At 42.9% G+C, this 23083-nt stretch overlaps 1 protein-coding gene across 4 annotated transcripts in view; it reads right to left on the bottom strand.

Moving 5' to 3' along the window:
* Nucleotides 1-23083, bottom strand: part of abcc1 (ATP-binding cassette, sub-family C (CFTR/MRP), member 1) — a 105234-nt gene that overhangs the window by 6000 nt on the left and 76151 nt on the right. For all 4 annotated transcript variants that reach the window (XM_050070230.1, XM_050070229.1, XM_050070228.1 and 1 more), the window contains 16 exons: nt 19097-19189; nt 18638-18841; nt 18205-18351; nt 16146-16233; nt 15908-15977; nt 12955-13081; nt 11087-11263; nt 10442-10609; nt 9477-9651; nt 9151-9211; nt 4402-4528; nt 4092-4299; nt 3070-3380; nt 1840-2039; nt 1504-1630; nt 54-155 (listed from right to left, as the gene is read on the bottom strand). In XM_050070230.1, coding sequence (XP_049926187.1) covers nt 54-155; nt 1504-1630; nt 1840-2039; nt 3070-3380; nt 4092-4299; nt 4402-4528; nt 9151-9211; nt 9477-9651; nt 10442-10609; nt 11087-11263; nt 12955-13081; nt 15908-15977; nt 16146-16233; nt 18205-18351; nt 18638-18841; nt 19097-19189 — 2385 coding nt within the window. The remainder of the gene's footprint in view (nt 1-53; nt 156-1503; nt 1631-1839; nt 2040-3069; nt 3381-4091; nt 4300-4401; nt 4529-9150; nt 9212-9476; nt 9652-10441; nt 10610-11086; nt 11264-12954; nt 13082-15907; nt 15978-16145; nt 16234-18204; nt 18352-18637; nt 18842-19096; nt 19190-23083) is intronic.

Genomic DNA, 23083 nt, shown 5'->3' with positions numbered 1-23083 from the left:
CCTCCACAACCTTGACATGTAATCCCGGAATTTTCTTCTGTTTTTCTTTGTACCTCTTTCTCTGTGTCACTGTACTCTTTAACTTTCTCTACAGCCACTATGTTGGTCTCCACATCAGAGGACATCCTCACCAGCCAGGTCAGAGAGGCAGTCAGCTGCACATGGGACAGAGGAAAGAATATCAGACAATTTGGACAAAAAGGGGTCACTTCACAAGCTCTAAAACCACTAACCTTTTGACCTACCACTAGTATCACCTATCCATGCAAATATGTTTGGTTTTATTTGTCCAGGTTTTCAGATGTCTGTCTCAGATCTCTGCCTCCACCCCAATTCACTCAACATTTTTTCTTAGTGTTATGTGCTGAATTGCTACTGGCAATACTCAGGAATTAATTCTGAAAAAAATAAAATAAAAAAAATAATAGAATTACCGCCTCATTGTTGTACACCTCTGTAAACCAGTTCAGTTGCACTTACAGTTTATGTCCATGTCTGTGAAAACTTGGATGCTTCACACACATCTTTCACCTGGCAGCACATATCTATACAATCAGCACAGTTTTAAGGTGGACACCCAAGACTTAAGTCACCAATTCAGTATCTGAACAAATGTCTCCCCTTCTGTTCCTAAGATATGATGCTGAATAATGGCCATAAAAGTGTTTCTGCAGATCATTATGGTGTCACAGTGAAGTTGACCTTTGACCTTTTGGACATGACATGTCATCGCATTATGTTATCCTATTTGATGTTTGTGTGAAGTTTTGTCATAACTATCGTATGAATTCCTGAGTTATGGCCAAAAGCGTGTTTTATGAAGTCACAGTGAGCTTGACCCTTGACCTTTGTCCACCAACATGTAATCAGTTCATTTCCTGACTCAAATTGGATGTTTTTGCCAATTTGAATAAAGTCCCTCAATGTGTTTTTGAGATATCCCAATCACGAGAATGGGATGGATGGATGGATGGATGGATGGATGGATGGTCGGACAACCCGAAAAACATTATGCCTCTGGCCACAACTGTCGCGAGTGCAGAGGCACAATTTTTTTTTTTCTTTGCTGAAACACTTTAGTACTTAAATAATTGAAATAATGCTTTTAAAGAATGAACATTCTGTTACTGACAGGGCAGTCAGGCTAAACTCCCTGTAGTTAATGAGCTGTGAAGTGACTGAAGTGGTCATTCTTTAGTTATTGGGAGCACCATCAGTTGTAATCAAACATCTCAGAGGCTACTCCTGTCCTGCATTTTGCTCAAAGTGGAAGTGATCTGCTTAACCCCTCAGCCTGGACCAATCTGGTAAGAGGTCAGAAAGGTACTGATACAGAAGGTGATACAAAGATGATTCGATGAATGATAGAATTCTATTCCTTTTTTTACAAACTTGTACAAAGCATCCTATACGATGAAGTGGTTTCTAACCTGTCACTTCTCTGTGCCCCTGAAGAAGATGTGACCTCCAACAGGTATCACAGGTGTGAGGATGAGTGTTTACCTGGAGGGCATAGGAGATAGACAGCCCCATGATGCCTGGACTGAGGCTTTCTCTGGCTATGACAGCAAACAAAGCTGCAAATGACACGATGCAGTTTCCTACAAACTCCAGGCGAACAGCCAGCCACCTAAACACAGATTCATTAACATTATAAGGAAATCACACCACTGTAGGAACCAAGTGGCACATGCAATGCAACTAATGAAGACCAAAAGAATTCTTAAAAATCTCTTTACCTCCTTTATGTTACCTTTATGTTTATCTCACTAAAGACAATACATATTGCTGCAGTAGGTCGTGTGTTTAGTGAGAGTGAATATTAACAGTGACACTAACCTGTTTGCTATGATGCTGGGGTAGTAAGCTTTCTGGTTGTGGTCCACCCGCCGATCACTCTCATGAATGAAGCGCTCCTGTTCACCAAAGGCTCGGATGACGGAGGTGCCCAGCAGTGTTTCACTGAAGTGGGTGTAGATGGGTGAACGACTGATTGACTCCAGACGCTTTAGCTGGCGAGATGATGCCACATAAAACCTCTGGACAGAGGAAGGACAGAGACATCTAACAACTTCAAGCACATCAATTAAAGGGATAGTTCAGATTTTTTTAAGTGGGGTTGTATGGGGTACTTATCCATAGTCCGTGTATTACATATAGTAAATGTCAGTCAGCACGCCTCCAGTTTGGAGAAGCAGACTGGAGTCCAACATGAAAGCTAGGCAATGTACTGCTGTGGAGAAAATGTATTTTAGCCACCTTAAAAAACAAATCACTATCAGTTTAAGAGTACGCTATACTGTGAGTATTTTCACCGCTTTACCTCATAGCACAGCCCGTTCTGATAGGGAGGCTGTTAATGACCTCAGTTCCCCATCTATACTCTTGTCAAAGCCAGACTCCATTGACAAAAACAGTAATTTTTGCTCAATGAATACGGGAAATGCTGCTCTATTATTGCATCACTCAGTTAGTTAGTTTGTGTTATTGTGTGAATTTGGTGAATCTGAACTAACCCTTTCAAACACCAAAGTCAAGCCAACCCTAACCCTAACACAAACAAAATGACTGATAGAGGCTGTGGTAGACCAGCAGCTCCTGTGTTCAGCAATGTTATATCACTGTTTTTCTCAATGGAGGCTGGCTTCATTTTCCCGTTTGAAATCACTGACTGATATTTAAGTAAAGCAGTGAAAACACTCTCAATATAGCGTACACTAAAAGCAGTTCTGACTATTCTAGGTGGGACTTCTTTAAGTGGCTAAAATACTTTTTGTTGCTGACCCCTCAACAGAAGTACATTGCTTAGCTTCTATGTCGGACTCCAGCCTGCTTCTCCAAATTGGAAGCACACTAACTGCCATCTTCTGTGTGTAATACACTGACTATAAAGTACCCCATACAACCCCACTTCAAAAAATCTACTACTATCCCTTTAATCAGTCAGAATTAAATACAGTGCAGTCAGAAGTGGCAGAACAGTGTATGAACATAGACCTTTTTAGGCATAGTCCCCCATGTTTAGAGGACCAAAACATATGGAAAGTGTACGAGGGCTTTCAAACTAACCTGCACAAAAAAGTAGAGCAGACCGAGAGCAGGGATGATGACAGCTACCAGTGGTGTGGCAATCAGGATGATAACACAAGCACCCAACACATTTAACATAGAGCCCATGAACATCTTAATAATACTGGGGATCACTGAGTCAATGGTATCCATCTCCTTGGCAAAGCGGTTGACCAGGTTGCCACTGGGGGTTCGCTCAAAGAAGGACATAGGTGAGCGCAGGACGTCATACAGCATGGACTGATGAAGGTAGCGGGATGCCAGGATGCCCCCGATGGACGTGGAGAGGGAGTAACCAAAGACTGCCACACCTACAAGACAGCAGGGAGCTTTATAAAGTAAGATGATTTGTACATGCTGTGTGAATGTCAAACACACAACCACACACTGAGGTCTGAAACATAACCTGCTCTATCTGAAGAGTTACTGAAGTTTCACTTGAATTGCTGCGTCTGAAAACAGTGTGACCTGAACTTAGTGATGGACACAAATGAGCAGCAGTTTCAGATCCAAGTCATAAATCAATCCTTTATTTTTCTGAGTCCTAAACAAGTCATTATTTTGCTCTCTGATTGACTGCCTTGCCAATGTTACCTCTTCCTCTTTATTGTGTAGTGTGATTGGCTGATTCAAAGTATTTCTAACTGGCTTCCCCTCTTTTTATAACTCCATATTTCATCTTTTGGTTTAAGGAGTATATTTCAGTCCTTTGAAGTCAGGCTAAAGTCAGGATGTAGTTACGAGTCATTGGTGTTGAGATCAGTGTGGTAAGTCTTCAATTTAACAACCCAGATATAACATCAGTGGGTGGGTTTATACACACACACACACACACACACACACACACACACACACACACACACACACACACACACACACCAACATTCCCCTACTATGGCATGGTCACACATAAGAAAATCTTCCACACTAAACCTTTAAGTTTCTTGGCTAAATGTCTACTTTTGTCCTTGTTTTATTTCTGTCTTGTCTATCTGCTTCTTCCTCCCCTTAACCCTCCTCACCCTGGAACAGGCCGAGACCACCGTACACCCCAAGTCTCATTAGTCTGTCGGGCTGAGTGCCATTCACCACGGGGTCGTCAGTCCACAGGCTCAGCCAGTAGTTGGAGAACAGTGAGAGCAGGTGATGGGTGAGGAACAGCAGCAGACTGATGCAGGACAGAGGCACTCCGATGGCTTTTAGATAAGCCCAGAACACAGAGAGTTTGACCTGAGGATGGAGAGGGGAACAGCTGGGACCATCACATATTGCACAAAGATATATGACCATGCTGTGCACTGACATGGTTGAGCATGTTGAGCCTCTACTCACCCGTCCAGTGCTGGCCTTGTCAGCCTCTGTCAGCTTGCCCACCTCAGGGTCCTTGGCATTTTTGCTCAGCACCTTGTCCTCCTTACCCGTCTGGGACAGTTTGGACACATTGCTGGCATCTGGACTGCTGCTTTCACATGGAGCAATAGAAAGAAACACACAGGAGCTTAAAAAAGACAAACAGCTAGTTATAATATATCTCAGTAAAATAAACCACCTCTCATATTAGTCTCGGGTCACTTTGTTTTAAGAGGATGTGTGTCTCAAGCTGCAACCTCCACAGCTGAGCCAACACCAAAGTGCCAAAACCTGCAGTATCTCGAATGGCCACTTGAGGCTGGTTCCAAGATCAAGTCAGTCCCCACTGACCCCCATGTTAAAATGCCCAACTTAACAGCAGTAATAAACATGTTTACATCCATGACAACTGTACAGGGGGTGAATTTTTATATAACTCAACCATTTACATTTACAAGACTTAAAGTTATGCATAACTAAGGGCGGGTTGCTCTGAGTGACAGGCTTTCTGCTGATAGTACCCTGAACTTCTCAGTCATATCCCCCCTTTGCTCCTCCAAAACTCCACCATCTCACCCAAATATGGTCACCTCTGGCTCCAAAAAACCAAGATTGGGACAGCTCAAGGCTTCAAAACAGGAGTCTACAAGCCAATGAGTGACACTGTGGTAGCTACATCTATTAGTTTTACAGTCTACGGACAGCTAGAAAAAGCCTCTGACTCTGTTAGATGGGACTTTTTATACAGAGTGCTGGAACAGTTTAATTTCCATGAGACATTTGTCATATAAGCTTTATGTAACAAACAGCTACGATCAAGAATAATGGGAGTCGGTCAAACTCTATGACACTTGAACATGGCTGCAGACAGGGTTGTTCCATGAGTCCTCTTTTCTTCCCCATTCTATTGGAAGCTCTAAGCCAAAGCTAAATAAAAGTATTAAAGATATGGACAGGGTGTATAGAAAATGCCACTATTCACAGATAATGCCCTGGTAAATCTGTCAAGACCTACTCCATCCTGCCCTGTGTTTATGTCAACTCTTACAGGTTATGGTCTACATTCTGGCTAAAAACTGAGTGTACAGAAAAGGTTCTTACTTTTAATTACTGGCCAGATTGAGCCAACGGAGAAAACTATGGAATGAAATCGATTTAGTATCCTCGAGTCAAATTACCACAAGAATTAAGTCAATTAAAATCCATCAAGCATGATCCATTTCTCTCTAGAATAAATTCTGATATTGGAAAATGGTACAATATCTCCTCTAAGCATCACCTCAAGACCTTAGGTGATTAAAATGAATACACTTCCAAGTGTTGGGATTCACAGGACCACAGATGATTTATCATTTGGTAAAATCTAAACTGTAGATTTAAAGGCTTTTTCCTCTGCATGCTCTTTGTTCTCCAGACAAAGACAGCTAGGACACCCATCTCCACAGGAGGTCTCACCTCACACCTCAGTGAGACTCAAGTCCCAAAACTTGATTGGACAAGACCTTTTACAGTGACATGTGACTCTGTGATGTCACAGGCATCTGTACCAGGTCTGCTCCCTCCCACAGAACTCTTCTCTGCTCCAACTGTGGAGCAGTGCTCTTCTTGCTCCAGCTGCTGTAGCAGCTGCACACCGCTTCCCGGTTGGGCCTGGACAGAAGAGGCCCGAACCCCTGCTCCATAGCCCAAACCACTAAAGGGAGGGCAACTGATCACAGACTCTCTGGCAAACACAAGGTTTGCAAACTAGCTTTCCAGCAACAAGGAACTAAGTGAGTTAGCACCCAGCGTCTAACTCTGCAAGGACCCTGAGCGACCAGCTTCCTCGGATCAGAACCTTTGGAACAAAGGACCCAGCAAAGACTGCACCTGGAACCATCTTCCCAGCCTTCTTCTGCCGGCTAACAAAGCACCACCACCAAGTGACTCTTTCTTCCATCCACTCAAGGATCGGTAATGTAACAACTGGGCATAGCTTATCACAGCTTTACAGGCTAAGCAAGACTGTTTGACTTGTTGTATGTGATCTGATGCTGTTTACTGAGTTATTGTTGTGATAAATTGCAGTTAGGTCATTATTAATTATTAATAATAATTATTAATTATTTCCGATAGCCAATTTAACCCCAACATATTTGGTGCCACCGTGTGAGGTAACTGTATGTTGATTCCCTACATATTTGGTGCCATCGTGTGAGGCAAATATATGTTGATTCCCAACACAAGGCTATTGTATCGACTCTGCCAGTGGAAGTAACTGATAAAGATTTCATGTGATAGGATAAAATTCAAGTGGTCCATTGTGGAGGCAACTGCTAGGAGCTATGGTCAGAAGGTTGTTGGTTCCTGTTGTTGCGGCAACTCAGAACCCGCTGGGGGACACCAGCAGTGAGGGAGGCTGTCAGGCTGAAGAAGGAGGCCTTTCTGATCTGGCTGGCCCAGGGGTCTCCTGAAGCAGCAGACAGGTACCGGTTGGCTCAGCAGAGAAGGAAAACTGCTGACCCAAACTCTCGCCCATATCCTTAGCAGAGGTTGCTGAGATAGTCAAAAACTTCCCAAGCAGCAAGGCGCTGGGTGTGGATGAGATTCACCCTGAGATGCTGAAGGCTCTGGACACTGTTGGGCTGTCATGGCTGACACTTCTTCTTGGTGTCATGTGGAGGTTGGGTACGGTGCCTAAGGAGTGACAGACCAGGGTGGTGGTTCCCATTTTCAAAAAAGGGCACCAGAGGGTGTGCTTGAACTATCGGGGTATCAGACTGCTCAGCCTCCCTGGTAAATGTTACTCCAGGGTGCTGGAAAGGAGGCTCCGACAGATTGTCGAAACTCAGATTCAGGAGAAACAATGCGGATTCTGTCCTGGCCGTGGAGTAGTGGACCAGCTCTTTACCCTTGCAAGGCTGCTGGAGGGGTCGTGGGAGTTTGCCGATCCAGTCTTCATGTGCTTTGTGGACTTGGAGAAGGCTTACGACCAAGTCCCTCAGGGGCTCTTGTGGGGGGTACTGTGGGAGTACGGGTACCGGGCTCGCTGCTACGAGCCATCCGGTCCCTGTATGACCAAAGTGAGAGCTGTGTCCGTATACTTGGTGTAAAATCAAACACGTTCTTGGTGGGTGTTGGCCTCCGTCAAGGTTGTCCCTTGTCACCAATCCTGTTTGTGATTTACATGGATCTCGAGGCGTAGCCAGGGGGAGAAAGGGGTCTGGTTTGGGGACCTTAGAACTGCATCTCTGCTTTTCGCAGATGATGTGGTTCTGTTGGCTTCATCACACTGTGACCTGCAGTATGCACAGGGGTGGTTTGCAGTGGTCAGGATGAGAGTCAGCACCTCCAAATCTGAGGCCATGGTTCTCTGTTGGAAATTGGTGAATTGCCCCCTCCAAGTTGGGGGAGAGTTACTACCTCAAACAAGGGAGTTCAAGTATCTCGGGGTTTTCATAAGTGAGGGTAGAATGGAGCGCGAGATGGATCTGCGGTTAGATGCAGCTTCTGCAGTGATGCAGGCCCTGCGCCGGTCCATAGTGGTGAAGAGGGAGCTGTGCCAGAGGCAGAGCTTTCAATTTATTGGCCCATCTACATCCCAACCCTCACCTATGGTCATGAGCTCTGGGTAGTGACTGAAAGAATGAGATCGTGGATACAAGTGGCTGAAATGAGTTTCCTCCATGGGGTGGCTGGGCTCAGCCTTAAAGATAGGGTAAACAGCTCGGACATCAGGAGGGAGCTCAGAGTAAAGCCGCTGCTCCTTTGCATCGAAAGGGGTCAGTTGAGGTGGTTTGGGCATCTGATCAGGATGCCTCCTGGGCGCCTCCCGCTTGAGATATTTCAGGCATGTCCCACACGTAGGAGGCCCTGGGGCAGACCCAGAACACGCTGGAGGGATTACATATCTCATCTGGCCTGGAAACACCTTGGGGTCCCCCAGGAGCACCTGGAAAGCATTGCTGGGGAGAGGGATGTCTGGAGTGCTTTGCACAGCCCGTTGCCCCTGCGACCCGCCCCGGATAAGCGGATGAAAATGCATGGATGGCTAGATGGAGGATAAAATGATTTTAAATTTATTTGGCATGATAAGTGACCTGGTATGGAACTCTGCAGTCAACCATAACTAAGGGGAGTTAGCTCTTCTAGAGCTATTATGAAGCCACACACACAAAAAAAAATCAATTTCTTTAATGTTTTTTTTTTTCTTTAAACATAAATTCCTGTCGTGCCCTCTATGAATCAGGCTTTGCGTATTGACCAAGCTTTCACAAAGTCGCTAGCTAATGCTAATGTGCAGGAATGTTTTGGAACAGTTGTGGAACTATTTGTGTTGAAGGAGCAAAAAAAATAAATAAATAAACAAACAAATCACAATCTGTCATCTCCTGTTACTCTTAACTAATAACTGGCACTTGTAGCACTGTTATATAAAAGCAATATCTGATGAGAGGGAGTGCTGTTGTACTGAATGTCATCATGGCTGTGATCCAGTCATAGTGACAGTAGACATAAAGGTTATACTATATTGACTGAGTGAGTTCCTCGTCTTTTTCATCTTAATACATCTCTCCTTTAACAACAAAACACACAATAAAAACCCCTACCAAAACCAAACTCAAAAGAATCAAACAAAAATAACAATGATAATAATTATTGGGAGACAGTGGGAGTAGAGACTGTTACATTGTTGAAGCTTGATATATCTGATTTCTCTGTGCCATAGAGCTTCAGTGTTGTTTTACTCACCCAACACGAGCAGGTGCACTGCTGTTCTCTACTCCTTTGGTTCCACTCCTTGGCACAGACTCTGAATCATGGAAGGAAACAAATTATGTTTTTGTGACAAAGGATTGATCCACAAACAGTACCTGCACCCACTGCAGCAAACTGAGATCCACAACATTGTTAATGTTCATAGAAAAGATTTTCTCATTATCAGCACTGCAGTTAATGACCTCTGCTTGTTGTGACCAAGGAAAAACAACTTTAAAATGCTCTATATTTATATTTACCGCTGAGATCTACAACAGGTGTGTCTGTGTAAAGTGCAGTGTGTTTGGAGTTTGTCTCACGATTGTTGTCAGTGTGGTCAACTGCAGTGTATGTTCGCAGAAACTCAGCAAAGGTTCCCTCTGTGGCCATGAGCTGCTGGTAGGAGCCCATCTCTGTGATCTCTCCCTCCACCATGACCAGGATCAGGTCGGCCTGGGGCAGGTAGCGCAGTCCGTGAGTCACCAGCACACGAGTCTGCACACATTCACACACATTCAACATGCCTGTACCATTTTAAAGTCACTTAATCATTACTGTATTAATTCCAAGTCAGCACGGTTATAATCATTTAAAAACCTTTAGATCTACTGTGTTACCATACACAGATATCAAAAACAAAAACTCTACGCCAGACGGATACAATCTGTCCCAGTCACATTTTTTTCCCTTGATCCTTATCTGGTTACTTCGGCACTGATACTGCTGACACTGAGATAGCGGCCTGTTGGTGCACCACTTTGGTCCGGACTGAAATAACTTGATAACTTTTGGATGGATTGTCAAAAATGTTGTACAGAAATTTATGGTGCCCAGAGGGATGAATCCTAATGACTTTGGTGATCCTTTGACTTCTCTCTGGTGCTACATTCAGGTAGACATTTGTTTTGTCATTGAAATATTTCGACAACTTTTGGATAGATTACTGTGTATTTTGTTTTAGACATCTGGAAGAGGAAATGGTTGACTTTTCTTCTAGTGTCATTATCATCACCAGGTCAGAATTTCTGTTTATCCAAAACTTTTAAAGTGGAGATGATACATGAAACAATATGACAGTGGTTCGTCTGGTCTGCTAGTAAGTATGGACCGTTTTGAGTGATAGGCTGTCTGCTAATAGTGTCCTTGGCTTCTCAGTCGAATCTATTCTTCACAGCTCTGGCCTCTCATCCAAATATGGTCCACTTCAACTTGATTGATTGACTGTTGTCATACAATGAACCTCCCTGTGCTGCTTTAGGATGGCTAAGCTTGAGATCATACACACCTTGTCCTTCAGCAGTCCCTGTGGGCCAATGACGTGATCAAAGATATGTTTTCCTACGTGAGCGTCAACGGCAGACAGCGGGTCATCCAGCAGGTAGACAGCACGGTCACAATAGACAGCCCTGGCCAGGCTTACCCTCTGCTTCTGACCTCCAGAGAGATTCACCCCCTATACAGAGGAGACACAGATACAGGTAGAGGTAGAAGCAAGGCAATGGTAAATTTCATTTAAAGACTGTTGTGCCTTGTGTAATATCTATGTATGTTTTAAAACTGTACAGAAGGAGCGTTTCATAACATTATCTCTAACAGAGGTTTAAAGACCTGTGATTCAAGTGGGTATTGACCCTTGCTCAGTAGCCAAATGCCTCAGGGATGAGTATGTGTCCCTGTAGCTTCAAGTAAAGGGCCATAGGCATCGGTAAACCCATGATGTTAACATTATCTCCCAGTTAGGGAGCTTCCATAAAATGCATGTGTCAACAACCAGGCAGGCCCTGCTGGTTCGATCAAAAACTGCTGTCAGCTGTAAAGCTTTCTACCTTTTTGATCCCACCACAGTGTTTTAAATGCAGACAACTTAGTGAGATACTCTACATCTGTACCATTCTACAGATGCACAAACTATGTGATCTTGAGTTGATACCTTCTCTCCAATCTCTGTCTCGTCTCCAGCAGGAAGGATCTCAAGGTCAGGCTGAAGGGCACATGCCTCCACCACACGCTGATACCAGGCCTCTCTCCTTTCCTGACCAAATATTATGTTGTCTTTCAGTGTGGAATTCTGGATCCAGGCCTGCTGAGGAACGTAGGCCATCGAACCCTGGTGGCAAACACCAGCACACACACATTGTAAATTTCATGGCATTCCAGAGTTGGTGATGAGCAGTAAGACAGAGCGCAATCCTGCTCTGCAGCGGATGAACCACTCTTACGTCCCCACAATCCATGGGTGTGCTATACTGTGGAGAGCTCTTAGATAGAAACGATCCTAGCCACTCTAATGGAAAAAGTAGTATGATGTCATAACATACAGTGTGTTTGTCTCAGCACCCCCTCAACTCTGCCCTGCACCATCACTGGTAGCTAGTTAGCTTTAATTGTGTGAGCTGGCCAAACTACCAAGTTAACCTTTTGGCTGCTGTCTAGTTAGAATCAGCGTTAGTTTCAATAAAAACTATGATGAAAATGAGACAAAAACTAGAGACAGTCCTCAAATAAAAACTAATACAGGACAGGAAGTGGATTCAAACGCCATGGTTTATGTTGATAGAAGTAGCGGCTAACTATTACTAGAGTGCTTGGACAAAGCAGCAGAAACACCTATACTATTTCCCCCAACTGAGTCAGTTTGATAGTAAGCAATGTGGTTAGTGTGATTTTTGTCTATGAGGGAGAATGCACACAGGCCACACAGTAGTGTGTCTTAAAGCGGTATCCATGTCAGCTGCCCCAGTGGGTCAGTCCCCGTACACATGGAAGATATAATCTTATGAAAGATACCATAGACACAATATGGAACCCACACTGTTTGCTCCTGATCGGCCGGTTTAACCTTGCTTACGCAGACATCTTGGACTCTGATGCCTCATTCAAAATCAAAAAACCTAAAACTTAAACCTGGCTCAATAATGACACCTGTGCTCTCAGGCAATTGTTTACGAAAGTAGAGAGAAAATGGAAAAAAGACAGGCTCCAAGACCCATAAGGCACGATAAGACCCTGTCTTGTTAACTATCAGCATGCTATTAAAGCAGCAAGGACAAAGTACTTTGCTGACATGATGAATGCCTTCTCTCCCAAAGTACTATTTGACACAATGATTATAGTCCTTAACCCTGCTGCTACTGCCTGCCCTCTGCAAACCGCAATCACGTGATGAATTTGTACACTTTTCACAAGTAATACTGATAACATTAGATATGCTATTTCACCTCCTGTCTATGTTCTGTCTGTCATCCCTCTCTCCCTCCAAGTTGCCATTTTGGTCATAGACAAAAATGTCTATTCTCAACTCTTGTCCTTTTTAGAAAATAACAATATAGAGCAATATCAGTCAGGCTTCAGGGCACGTCACAGCACGGAGACAGCTCTACTTAAGGGCTACAATGACCTACTACTGCCTCTTGACTCTGGTAAATGTGCCATACTAACTATTAGACCTTAGCCCCACCTTCGATACATCTGATTTTTCTATTCTCCTGAATGGTGTTGAGCAGAAGGTTGATATCCAGGGTAGCGCCCTCCAGTGGTTTGTCTCCTACCTAACTGATAGATCCCTCTCTGTTAGTATTGGAAACCTCTTTTCCCCTTATCTTCCCATCGCCTGTCGTGTACTGCAAGGCTCCATTTTAAGACCCATCTTATTTGCCGTAGTCTTCCAGGACCTGTGCCCTTAAAATCTTCAAAATATTTTACTCCATATTGGAAAAGTAACACACATATTGGTTTCAGTGTGCACTGCTGCTGTGAGCGAGCATCAGTGTGTTTGTGTAGGAGAGCCAGAGCAGCCACCTTGACAGCCACAGTTCCTTCTAGTTTTTCCATCTCTCCGAGCAGGGCAGAAAGCAGTGAGGACTTTCCTGAACCCACGTGTCCCACCACGGCTACCAGAGAGCCTTCTGGGACACACACATTCAACCTGCAGACACATAGGATTATTCAACTCAATTTATCTGAGACTTAATGAGATTAATTTCTTAATTAAAAAAAAGTACATGTTAATAACTCAATATGTATTGTTTGGATTCTATGGATTATTTTTCTATTTTTTTTAATTGCTCTCTGTAAAGCGTCTTTGAGTATCCTGAAAAGCGCTATATAAATCCAATTTATTATCATAATTATAATTATTATTGTATGTTTATAAATAGTTACATTGCCAACTATTTGTATTTTGTTGGCTAGTGATATTGTGGGAGGAAACACATTAGCAGGATGAAAAGAAGCAACTGAAATGCTTACTTATGGTAAGCTGACAATCTGTATGACAATATGATACCTGGCTGGCTTCCTTGGGAATTTTGTACTAAAACAATTGTAACTTTTGAAAGAATCCACTTGATTTGACTCACTCAGACAGCTGAAACCTCATTTCAGATTTGGCAACTTCATTGTACATATGGGCATGTGAGTACTTTTTAGAAATGGACTGGAGATGTCAATGGTGAACTACAGAGATTTTTTTTTTTTTACCAGTTACACATGTCGGTTGATTTTGCTTCTTTTCTTCTTTTAGTTATAGTACTAGCGCCATGCTGTGCAATGTTGATACATTTGGTAACTTTTATAAAAATAACTTTTTCTCATATGTGCTGAAACTCACTCCTACACAGTAGCACATGAGACAGTCTGTGAAAAAAAATCATGTTACATGTGGATTCTTTTTTTCACAAGCTGTCTCATGCTACTGTGTGGCTATGGTGACAGTTTCAGCACATATGAGAAAGTTATTGTATAAAATGTAGCAATGTGGTAAAAAGTACAGCTTTAAGAATAACATTATTAAGATATTGATGCTACACTGGTCACCTAGCCTTGTCCACTTTGCACTTCACAACCTCAGGTTTGGTGGGAGCAGCACCATTAGCAGCATCAGCATGGCTAGTGGTGCTACCATATGTTAATTAGTAATGCTAAAGGGATTTGCCGGCTAGAAATTAAGCCGCTTACTCACCAGGGCTACCTGGAGGGAGACAGTAGGGTGACCACCATGTTTCCTCAGCAACGCCATCCCACCACTATGGGTCAGGACAGCATTACCAGCTGTAATTGCTGAATGGACAGCACTACTACAGGGCTTGATGCTAACTTTTTTCCCAAGGAGCACATGTGCTCCTACGTTGAAAAAGTAAGGAGCGCACAAAGAACTTTAAGGGCACAATGTAAATTGATCAAATAATGTGTTTTCCGTAATAAACGTGATGCAAATAGACATTTACAAGCAAAATTATGTAATGAATTTGTATACAAAATGTACAGAAAGGTAAAATCATCAAGTTTTTAATTTTATCTTTAATGTTATTATCTTATATATATTATCTTTGCAATATGATTATCTTATATAATTATTAATTATAGTTATTACTATCCTAAAACATTCTCCAGGTCCTCTGAAACTCTTAAGCCTCTTTCACACAGAGCTTTCGCGGCGCCCACCGCGGGGTAGGGCGCAGAGGACAAGATTTGGGGGAGTACAGGCTCATTCAGGAGCTACAGCTCCATGGTGACCGCTTCCGGGTCTACTTAGCTACAGCTCCATGGTGACCGCTTCCGGGTCTACTTCAGGCTCTTCTCTGCTATTGGACGTGCGGTGCTGAGGTGTCGTCACAGCGCGTTGCGGGGAAATTAAAAGAAATTTCAATTCGAGCGCAGGCTGGCGGCGCGTAGACGCCGCGACATGCGCCCCCCTTGCGCCGCTCAGCTCGGCGGCAGAGCAGTGCGCTCTTACGCCGCGGTAGCACATACACAATGAATGGGTTCGTCGGCGGAGGTCTGCGCTTTGCGCGCTCTGTGTGAAAAGGGCTTTATTTCCACCCTGCCCAGCAGCGGTACCGTGGCGAACGGTCCCTAAAGGCCTCTACACATGATCAGTTGTAAAACCGCACTGCGCTGGCTGTCCTATTGTTTGTCTATGGAGAGGGCAGCAACGCCTGACAAAGCGGCACCGCTACCCTTGGCGTCGCGCACCGCTCTGATTTTCCACCCGAGCGCTGCGCTCAGAGTTGAAATTATTTGAACCACGGGGAGAACGGAGCAGGCTTCCCCGGAGATCCACCTGGTCCATCTCCTCCACACTTTGACTTAGGCTATTTCCACGCTACTGACGGTGGGACTTATATTCATTGTGCCGACAGTGGCTTGGAAAACCGCCCATAACCGTGTCACACGGGGAAGAGGGAAGGCGGCTGGAGTTCCTCCAACATTTGCGGTTAGATTATCATATTTTTTTATTGACAAAAATATAGGCTGCTTTGGCTGATTTTTTCATGCGCACATGTGCCCCTAAATATTTTTTACAGTTCGCACACACATATTTTTATTCGCAAATGCGAGTGAAACGCTCGCACTGTCGAGCCCTGTACTAGCTAGCTCCCACGCATAATAATACCGCTAGCCGCCTGTCTGAACTCTAAATGCATAGCGCTTAAAAATGCTGCACTAAGGCTAACTGTGTTAATGGAGTGCCAGACTAAAAGGAAAGTGCCTCTTGTATTTCACATATTTTATTTCATTTTATTTTTTTCGCGCCTAAAAAATTATCAGATATATTAGCACTTAATGGGTGGTGGGCTTTCAAAAGCAAGATTAAACTGAACCGACATACCTACAAAGAACATTTAAAAAACTGTGAACCTATCCTTCAAATGAAGTGTGCAAGCCTGTAATTTGTACATTACATTTTTGTTGTTATTATTTTTTTCATTTATGTAAATGCACTGAAGCATCCTGAGGAAAGATGACATACCTGTTCAGTGCCGGTGATTCAGCTCTAGACCAGCTTAAAACTCCATCCACAATGGAAATACTATGTGGGGCTGGGAGGAAGAGAAAGGAGGCATATTAATATATTGTGTGTGAAATACCTCCATATACATATACAGGAAAGGGGATCTACACATGATGTGGAAATGTACAACTGTGGGAAAAGAGAGAGGGCACAGCAGACAAAGCAACAGAAAGAACAGCAGAAGATAAAAACTTACAGCCTGCTACTGTTTTGTGCTCCACACTGTCTTCCTGCAGCTCCTCATGAGAAAGAAACACTCTCAGCCTTTTCAACGACACGCTGGCCTAAAGATTAACGCAGAGGGAGGAAAACCCACAAACACCAAGGGCCAGATGCATGAGACTCTGTGTAGATTCATGACTAAAACTGTGTGTGTGTGTGTGTGTGTGTGTGTGTGCATAATTACAAAAATGTGCATACCCTTTCTTTTCATCAGATTTATAAAGCCCCAGGTACACCTGATTCTGTTTTATAAATCTCAAAAATTGTAGAACCAGATGCATTTGCACGAGCGTGGTAGAAAAATATTATACACGAGGGAATGAATGATTTGTGCATTGTCATGGTTTAGTATTTTGAGAGAGTGCTTCACACTTGCTTTATGTAAAGAGGCTCTGGTTGTCTGAAAGTAAAGATAAGATGAAGACCTTTCAGATGCTTCAACTCCCATGATAAAAAGGATGATTAAGTGTCTTACCTCCCATTCTTTCCTCCCCAGTGTCTGCATGGGGAGGGAAGAAAGTTGTTCTTTTGTTTTGTAATTTAGATGAACCATTCCCCCTGCCCTGGATTCAGGAGTCCTCATTCATTCATTAATTCATTATCAGTGGCTGCTTACCCTGGTACAGGGTTGCAGCGGGACTAAAGCCTATCCCAGCTGACGATGGGCAAAAGGCAGGGTACACCCTGGACAGGACACCAGACTATCACAGGGTTGACACATAAGCCTCTTTTACACTGCCCCTTCAAGGCAGGAGTTTCACGCCATTATGCCGCCTTGCTGTTCTGTTTAAAAGGTACAATCGCCGACTCTGGGGGACAGAGTTGCCTTGCCTTTAAGCTGGTAGCAGGGGTAGTAACAGCCCCGAAACAACCATTTGTGGGAAAGGGGTCAGCCAGCAGGATGGGATCATGGTCAGCACAGGCATAACATTTTGACGACATGTGTGCATGTGACCAACCACGGGTGATTTATAAAGCAGGTGATAGCAGTTAGCAGCTAACTCAAAGAAGAATCATTGTGGCTGAAAATGTCCACAAATTGTGAAAACAATAAAGTCCAGGAGCTCCTTACCCTCCTTACTGGGAAGGAAATGATTACTATTGTCATGGAAATGCCATTGTTATTGTTTATAAAGTGCTGCTGACTCGTATGTTATATGTCGCACTAGAGACCAACGCTGTAGTGTTACATCTAAGATAAGATAAGATAAGATAAACTTTATTGTCCTGCAAAGGAAATTTGTCTTGGGCAGTATAGTGCAAACAGCTGCAATATTCACATACATACATACAGTCAACATCAACATAGACAAGTTGCCAACATAGTGCGCTGAGTGTGTTACAGTTGCAGACTACTGTTGCAAGAGTAGTGCAACCATTTGCCTTGTTTGTAAGGTTACAAACAAGGGAACTACAGGTATAGCACTGGCCTATCTCAAAGTGCAAGTGAGTGCATATAAAACAAATAAATAAAGAGGTCAAATAAAAACACCAGTATACCAGTTAAAATTATATTAAATCAGTTGAGGTGTCACACCTTCTTAGGTAAATGGACTTGCACGTGTATAGCACCTTTCTAGTCTTCCTACCACTCACTGAGAGTCACATTCACCCATTCGCACACACATTCGTACACTTGTGGCCGAGGCTACCGCACAAGGTGTCACCTGCTACTTAGTTTTTAGACATTCACGCTGATGGCACAACCGTCAGGAGCAATTTAGGGTTCAGCGTCTTGTCCAAAGACTTTGAGATGCGGACTGAAAGAGTCGGGGATTGAACCACTGATCTTCCAATTAGCGGATGACCCAGCTAGCTCTATGTCTCCTGAACCCTCATTTAAAGCAATGTGAAGGCTTTTCATCTTTACAGCTGAGTTCTAAGACCCAAGTAAAACAGTGGACTTCTTCCATACCTTTTTTTTTTTTTATTACCGATTGAATATCAAACATGAAAGGAAATAATACACAGTGGAACAATGAAGACAAGTGAGTGTGACTGAGTGCTTAGCATGGGAATAGAGGCACACTAACCTGCACCATACTACTGATGACCATTGGCAGCATGTTGAGAGGAAAACGCAGGATGTTGAAGAGTGCCAGTGACACAAATGCCTTCTGGGCATCTAACACGTTTCGTTCGTCAATCAGTACGTACACAGAAAACGTGGACAGGGCGACCTGTACAGTGAACCAGCAGGAGGGACAAAGATCAAAGGGAAAGAAAAAGATCTTCATGAGATCACGGTCCTTTTTAATGTACTCTAAAAATGTATGCTTTTATATGCAGAAAATGAGAAGTTATTTTCCCTACAATAGAAGTGCAGTTTGTTTAGAATTTTTAGACACAGTGCTTGCTTGGATGTCTGTACTATCTGTGCAACATGATGCCATGTCCAGAGGATGAGATGAAACAAACTACGCCCTTCAATTGCAGTGCATGTCTGACCTTCTGTGCTGGACTCACCAGGAAAGGTGCGCAGACCCAGGTGAAGGTGGACATTGCACCCAGGTAGGCAGCCTTCTTAAGGACTTGCAGCTCACTCTCACGGATTTTTGACACCTTGTCCTTGAAGGCCATCTCCCAGGCATACAGTTTAAGCACCTTAATGCCATTTAGCATCTCATTCATCAGCTTAATGCGACTGTCCTTACTCTTCATCTGAGCCACCTGCTCAACACACACGCACAAAATCTTTAAAGGAACAAATATAATCAACACATTGCTCCAAACTGACACAAGGTTAACTATGGATCCTCAGTGCTCACAGCTTGGTTGAAATAAGACCTCTTCATGTGTTCCATCTGTGTGTATGTATGAGAATAACAGGTGATCTGTTGGATATGACCTCACTGTCACTGAACACATAACCTAACACCATGCACAGGACATGGGTGACAATGTGTGTCTGTGTAGAAGTCCCACCTGGTAGGTTTTGGTTTTCATTGCGATCACAGCATTAACAGGAACCATCAGAACCATCACAGCCACTCCAGCCAACACGGATGGACCCAGGTTCTACACAGCAACAGATGAAAAAACAAAAAACAAAAAACAAAACAAAAAACCATAAGTAATGCAGTTTAGCTTCCAACTCTGCCAATTTACGGTCAGTTTCCAGGATTAGTGCACTGCATGCATTTGCACTCTGAGATTCCTGTATTTTCAGCAATGCTTTGCAATTTCAGCTGTCTACATTCACACGTATATGCAGGAAATGCAATTTTTTTTTTTTTTTTGTAAATATGTTTTATTGGTTTTTTACAATTATTATCCCACAGAGATGAAAAATACAGAACAAATGCATATCACTTCAATTTACATATTCATCCCCAAAATGTAGAAGTGCATTGTTCAGCAGATATATTAACACAGTGAGTTCACCATTCCCATCCCCTCCCACCCACCCACCCATAGGTTTANGATTTTTTCTAGCTTTAGGAAATACATAACATCATTGACCCAGTGAGAAAAGGATGGGGGAGCTTGTTGTTTCCATCTGAAAAGGATCAAACGCCTCGCAAGGAGTGTGGTAAAGGCTATTACGACATAGGCTTTTGCTGGTAAGGCAGCTCGAGATTCCTCTGGTATTAGCCCAAAGAGGGCACAGATCGGATCAGGATCCAACTGGGTTCCAAATATCTCACTAAAAGCTTTGAAAATACTTTTCCAAAAGGTGGAGAGGTTCGGACACCACCAGAACATGTGTACTAGGTTTGCTGGCTGTCCTCTACACCGGGGGCATAATGGATTAACATTCGGATAGATCTTTGCCAGCCTGGCCTTAGTAAAGTGAGCTCTATGTACCACTTTCAATTGGATTAGACCGTGCTTAGCAGACGTAGATGATGTGTGTATCAGATTTAAGGTGGAGTCCCATTGATCGTCTTTAAAAACTACTCCAAGGTCAGAATCCCAGGCCTTCCTTAAGTTTTCAGTGGAGTGTGGGTTAATGCTCTGGATAAGATCATAGATCTGGGCTACTAGTCCTCTCCGGTCTGATTTCAGTTCAAGAATATATTCAATATGTTTTTATGTTTATCCGGAAATGAACTAAATGACTTTTGTACGAAGCTCCTAACCTGTAAGTAACGGAAGAAATGGTTCTTGGGCAAGTTGTAGGTTTGGGATAGTTGGGAGAAGGAAATGCATTTTGTAGTTATTATTCTCATTGTGCATATACATTTACTACATCCCTGTTTACATTCAGTTTATTCATTCGCAATTCCATCTACACAAAATTTTATGTTTTTATTTGTTTACGTTTTAGCCCTGTATTTGCAGCTTGCAGTATTTTGTTTCATAGATTCAGATTTTGCTTTTGCGTCATTTGCTTTTTTAAAATATTCATTGAGCATTGTTGGAGGGTGTCTGGGGCATAAGATTTTCATTGCTTCACTTTAATCATTGAGCGCATGATAAGGATACAGAAGTTGAACCTCTTACAGATGGTTTGCTCTGTTACTCATCATGCTGTACATACATATACACACAGACATGAAGCTCATGGAGCTGTGACAGAGGCATAACATGACATCTCAACTGCTCAACAGTTGTTAAGCTTTTCCAGTTTCCAGCTTCAAAGTGTTCCAATCTCATTAGCTGTCTACAAAGCTAATCGCAAAATGGTAATAAAACCAACCAAACTGTGTCCACAGCATCAAGCGCTGAAAACTTTGAACAGATATTTCCAGATGTCCTAAACTGCCAACTGTATATGATTTTACTTCAGCAAAGTTCTTTCATGGGTGCTTGTGCTAATCTGCTGTGTTTGTATGGGGTCAGATCAGTCTCATAATGAATGAACTCACGCAGGGTTTTTCACGAATGCACACGCTCTGGTTCGCAGTTGTATTTCGGACTCACTAATGCACACGATCTGTTTCGCAAATGCACACGCTCTGGTTCAATCTGTCAGTCAAATTTATGATTCTGATTGACAGATTCATCAGTTAATCAGGTGTGTTTGCTTTCAGCCAATCGTATGGCTCCTTACATTTTCTCCACACTTTTAAACCAATCGCAGAGCTACTGAGCTACTGTTTGCAGTGGTCAAACAAGACACGCTAGATTGAAACGGTGGAAGAGACATGGATCAATCTCAACCTGTAAGTAACACATTTATCTTATTATCCCCTCGTAAATCATGCAATGTTATTGGATTATAATGAGTTGAAGCGTTCTGCTTAGCCAAGTAACATGTTTGAATGAACATAAACTATGAATACAGCCTTCCCGCCTTTCCGAAAATTGACCTCCACTCTTCTTAATGGCAGAGTTTCCCATTTTTTGTAAAGCCCCCACTATTCCCCATATTGGGGACAACCCTCCATTCCGAAACCGGGAAGGCTGTATTCATAGTTTATGTTCATTCAAACATGTTACTTGGCTAAGCAGAACGCTTCAACTCATTATAATTCAATAACATTGCATGATTTACAATGAGGGGATAATAAGATAAATGTGTTACTTACAGGTTGAGATTGATCCATGTCTCTTCCACCGTTTCAGTCTAGCGTGTCTTGTTTGACCACTGCAAACAGTAGCTCAGTAGCTCTGCGATTGGTTTAAAAGTGTGGAGAAAATGTAAGGAGCCATACGATTGGCTGAAAGCGACCACACCTGATTAACTGATGAATCTGTCAATCAGAATCATAAATTTGATTGACAAATTTATCAGCCAATGGTGACGTTCGTTGACCTGCGACGTCAGGGGAGTCTCAAAATTCACCACACAGATTTCCCTCACAAATGTAGAAAGGTTCACAAATGAGAAGCAGTTTGTAAATGCAAAAATTATATTTGTGAACCAGAGTGTGTGCATTTGCGAAACAGATCGTGTGCATTAGTGAGTCCGAAATACAACTGTGAACCAGAGCATGTGCATTCGTGAAAAACCCTGCGTGAGTTCATTCATTATGAGACTGATCTGACCCCATATGTTTGCTATGTTTGGCTTGTTCTGTTAAATGAACAAAAAGGGAAAATGAGAAAAGACAAACGCTTAAACAACAACAAAATCTTACAGTGTGTTTCTAAAAGTAAAGTAGCAAAAAGGTATTGTCTGGTACTCTCACTACTATGTTATTGCACCAATGTGTCTCTCAGCATTAAGCTGTACACACATATTTTATATGGTTCAATTTTTCTCTAGTAGCTCTGTTTCAGAACCCACTGCTGCATAATGTCAATCTAAAGCAGCAGTTTATCAATGGCCAACCTGAAGAAATTACCCCGTTACTCCAGGCTACAATTACAGGAGTTTATGTTGGCTGTCCAAAATCTACTCATGTGAGACTAGAGTCCTGCACTGGGTCAGGTGCCTGCGGGTACTCGACGGGTAACCCGCAAAAAGCTGTGTAACGGGCGAAAATATGCATATATATATACAGTGGTGTGAAAAAGTGTTTGCCCCCTTCCTGATTTTTTACTTTTTTGCATGTTTTCCACACTTAAATGTTTCAGATCATCAAACATATTTAAACATTAGTCAAAGATAACACAAGTAAACACAAAATGCAGTTTTTAAATGAAGGGTTTTATTAATGAGGAAGAAAAAAATCCAAAGCTACATGGCCCTGTGTGAAAAAGTGTTTGCCCCCTAAACCTAATAACTGTATGGGCCACCCTTAGCAGCAACTACTGCAATCAAGCGTTTGCGATAACTTGCAATGAGTCTTTTACAACACTGTGGAGGAATTTTGGCCCACTCATCTTTGCAGAATTGTTGTAATTCAGCCACATTGGAGGGTTTTCGAGCATGAACCGCCTTTTTAAGGTCATGCCACAGCATCTCAATAGGATTCAGGTCAGGACTTTGACTAGGCCACTCCAAAGTCTTCATTTTGTTTTTCTTCAGCCATTCAGAGGTGGACTTGCTGGTGTGTTTTGGATCTGCTGTAGAATGTAGAA

Source organism: Epinephelus moara, chromosome 18 (assembly GCF_006386435.1).
Source record: "Epinephelus moara isolate mb chromosome 18, YSFRI_EMoa_1.0, whole genome shotgun sequence".
Lineage (NCBI taxonomy): Eukaryota > Metazoa > Chordata > Actinopteri > Perciformes > Serranidae > Epinephelus > Epinephelus moara.
Note: the sequence above shows the minus strand (reverse complement) of the source record. Positions and strands in the feature narration are given on the sequence as shown.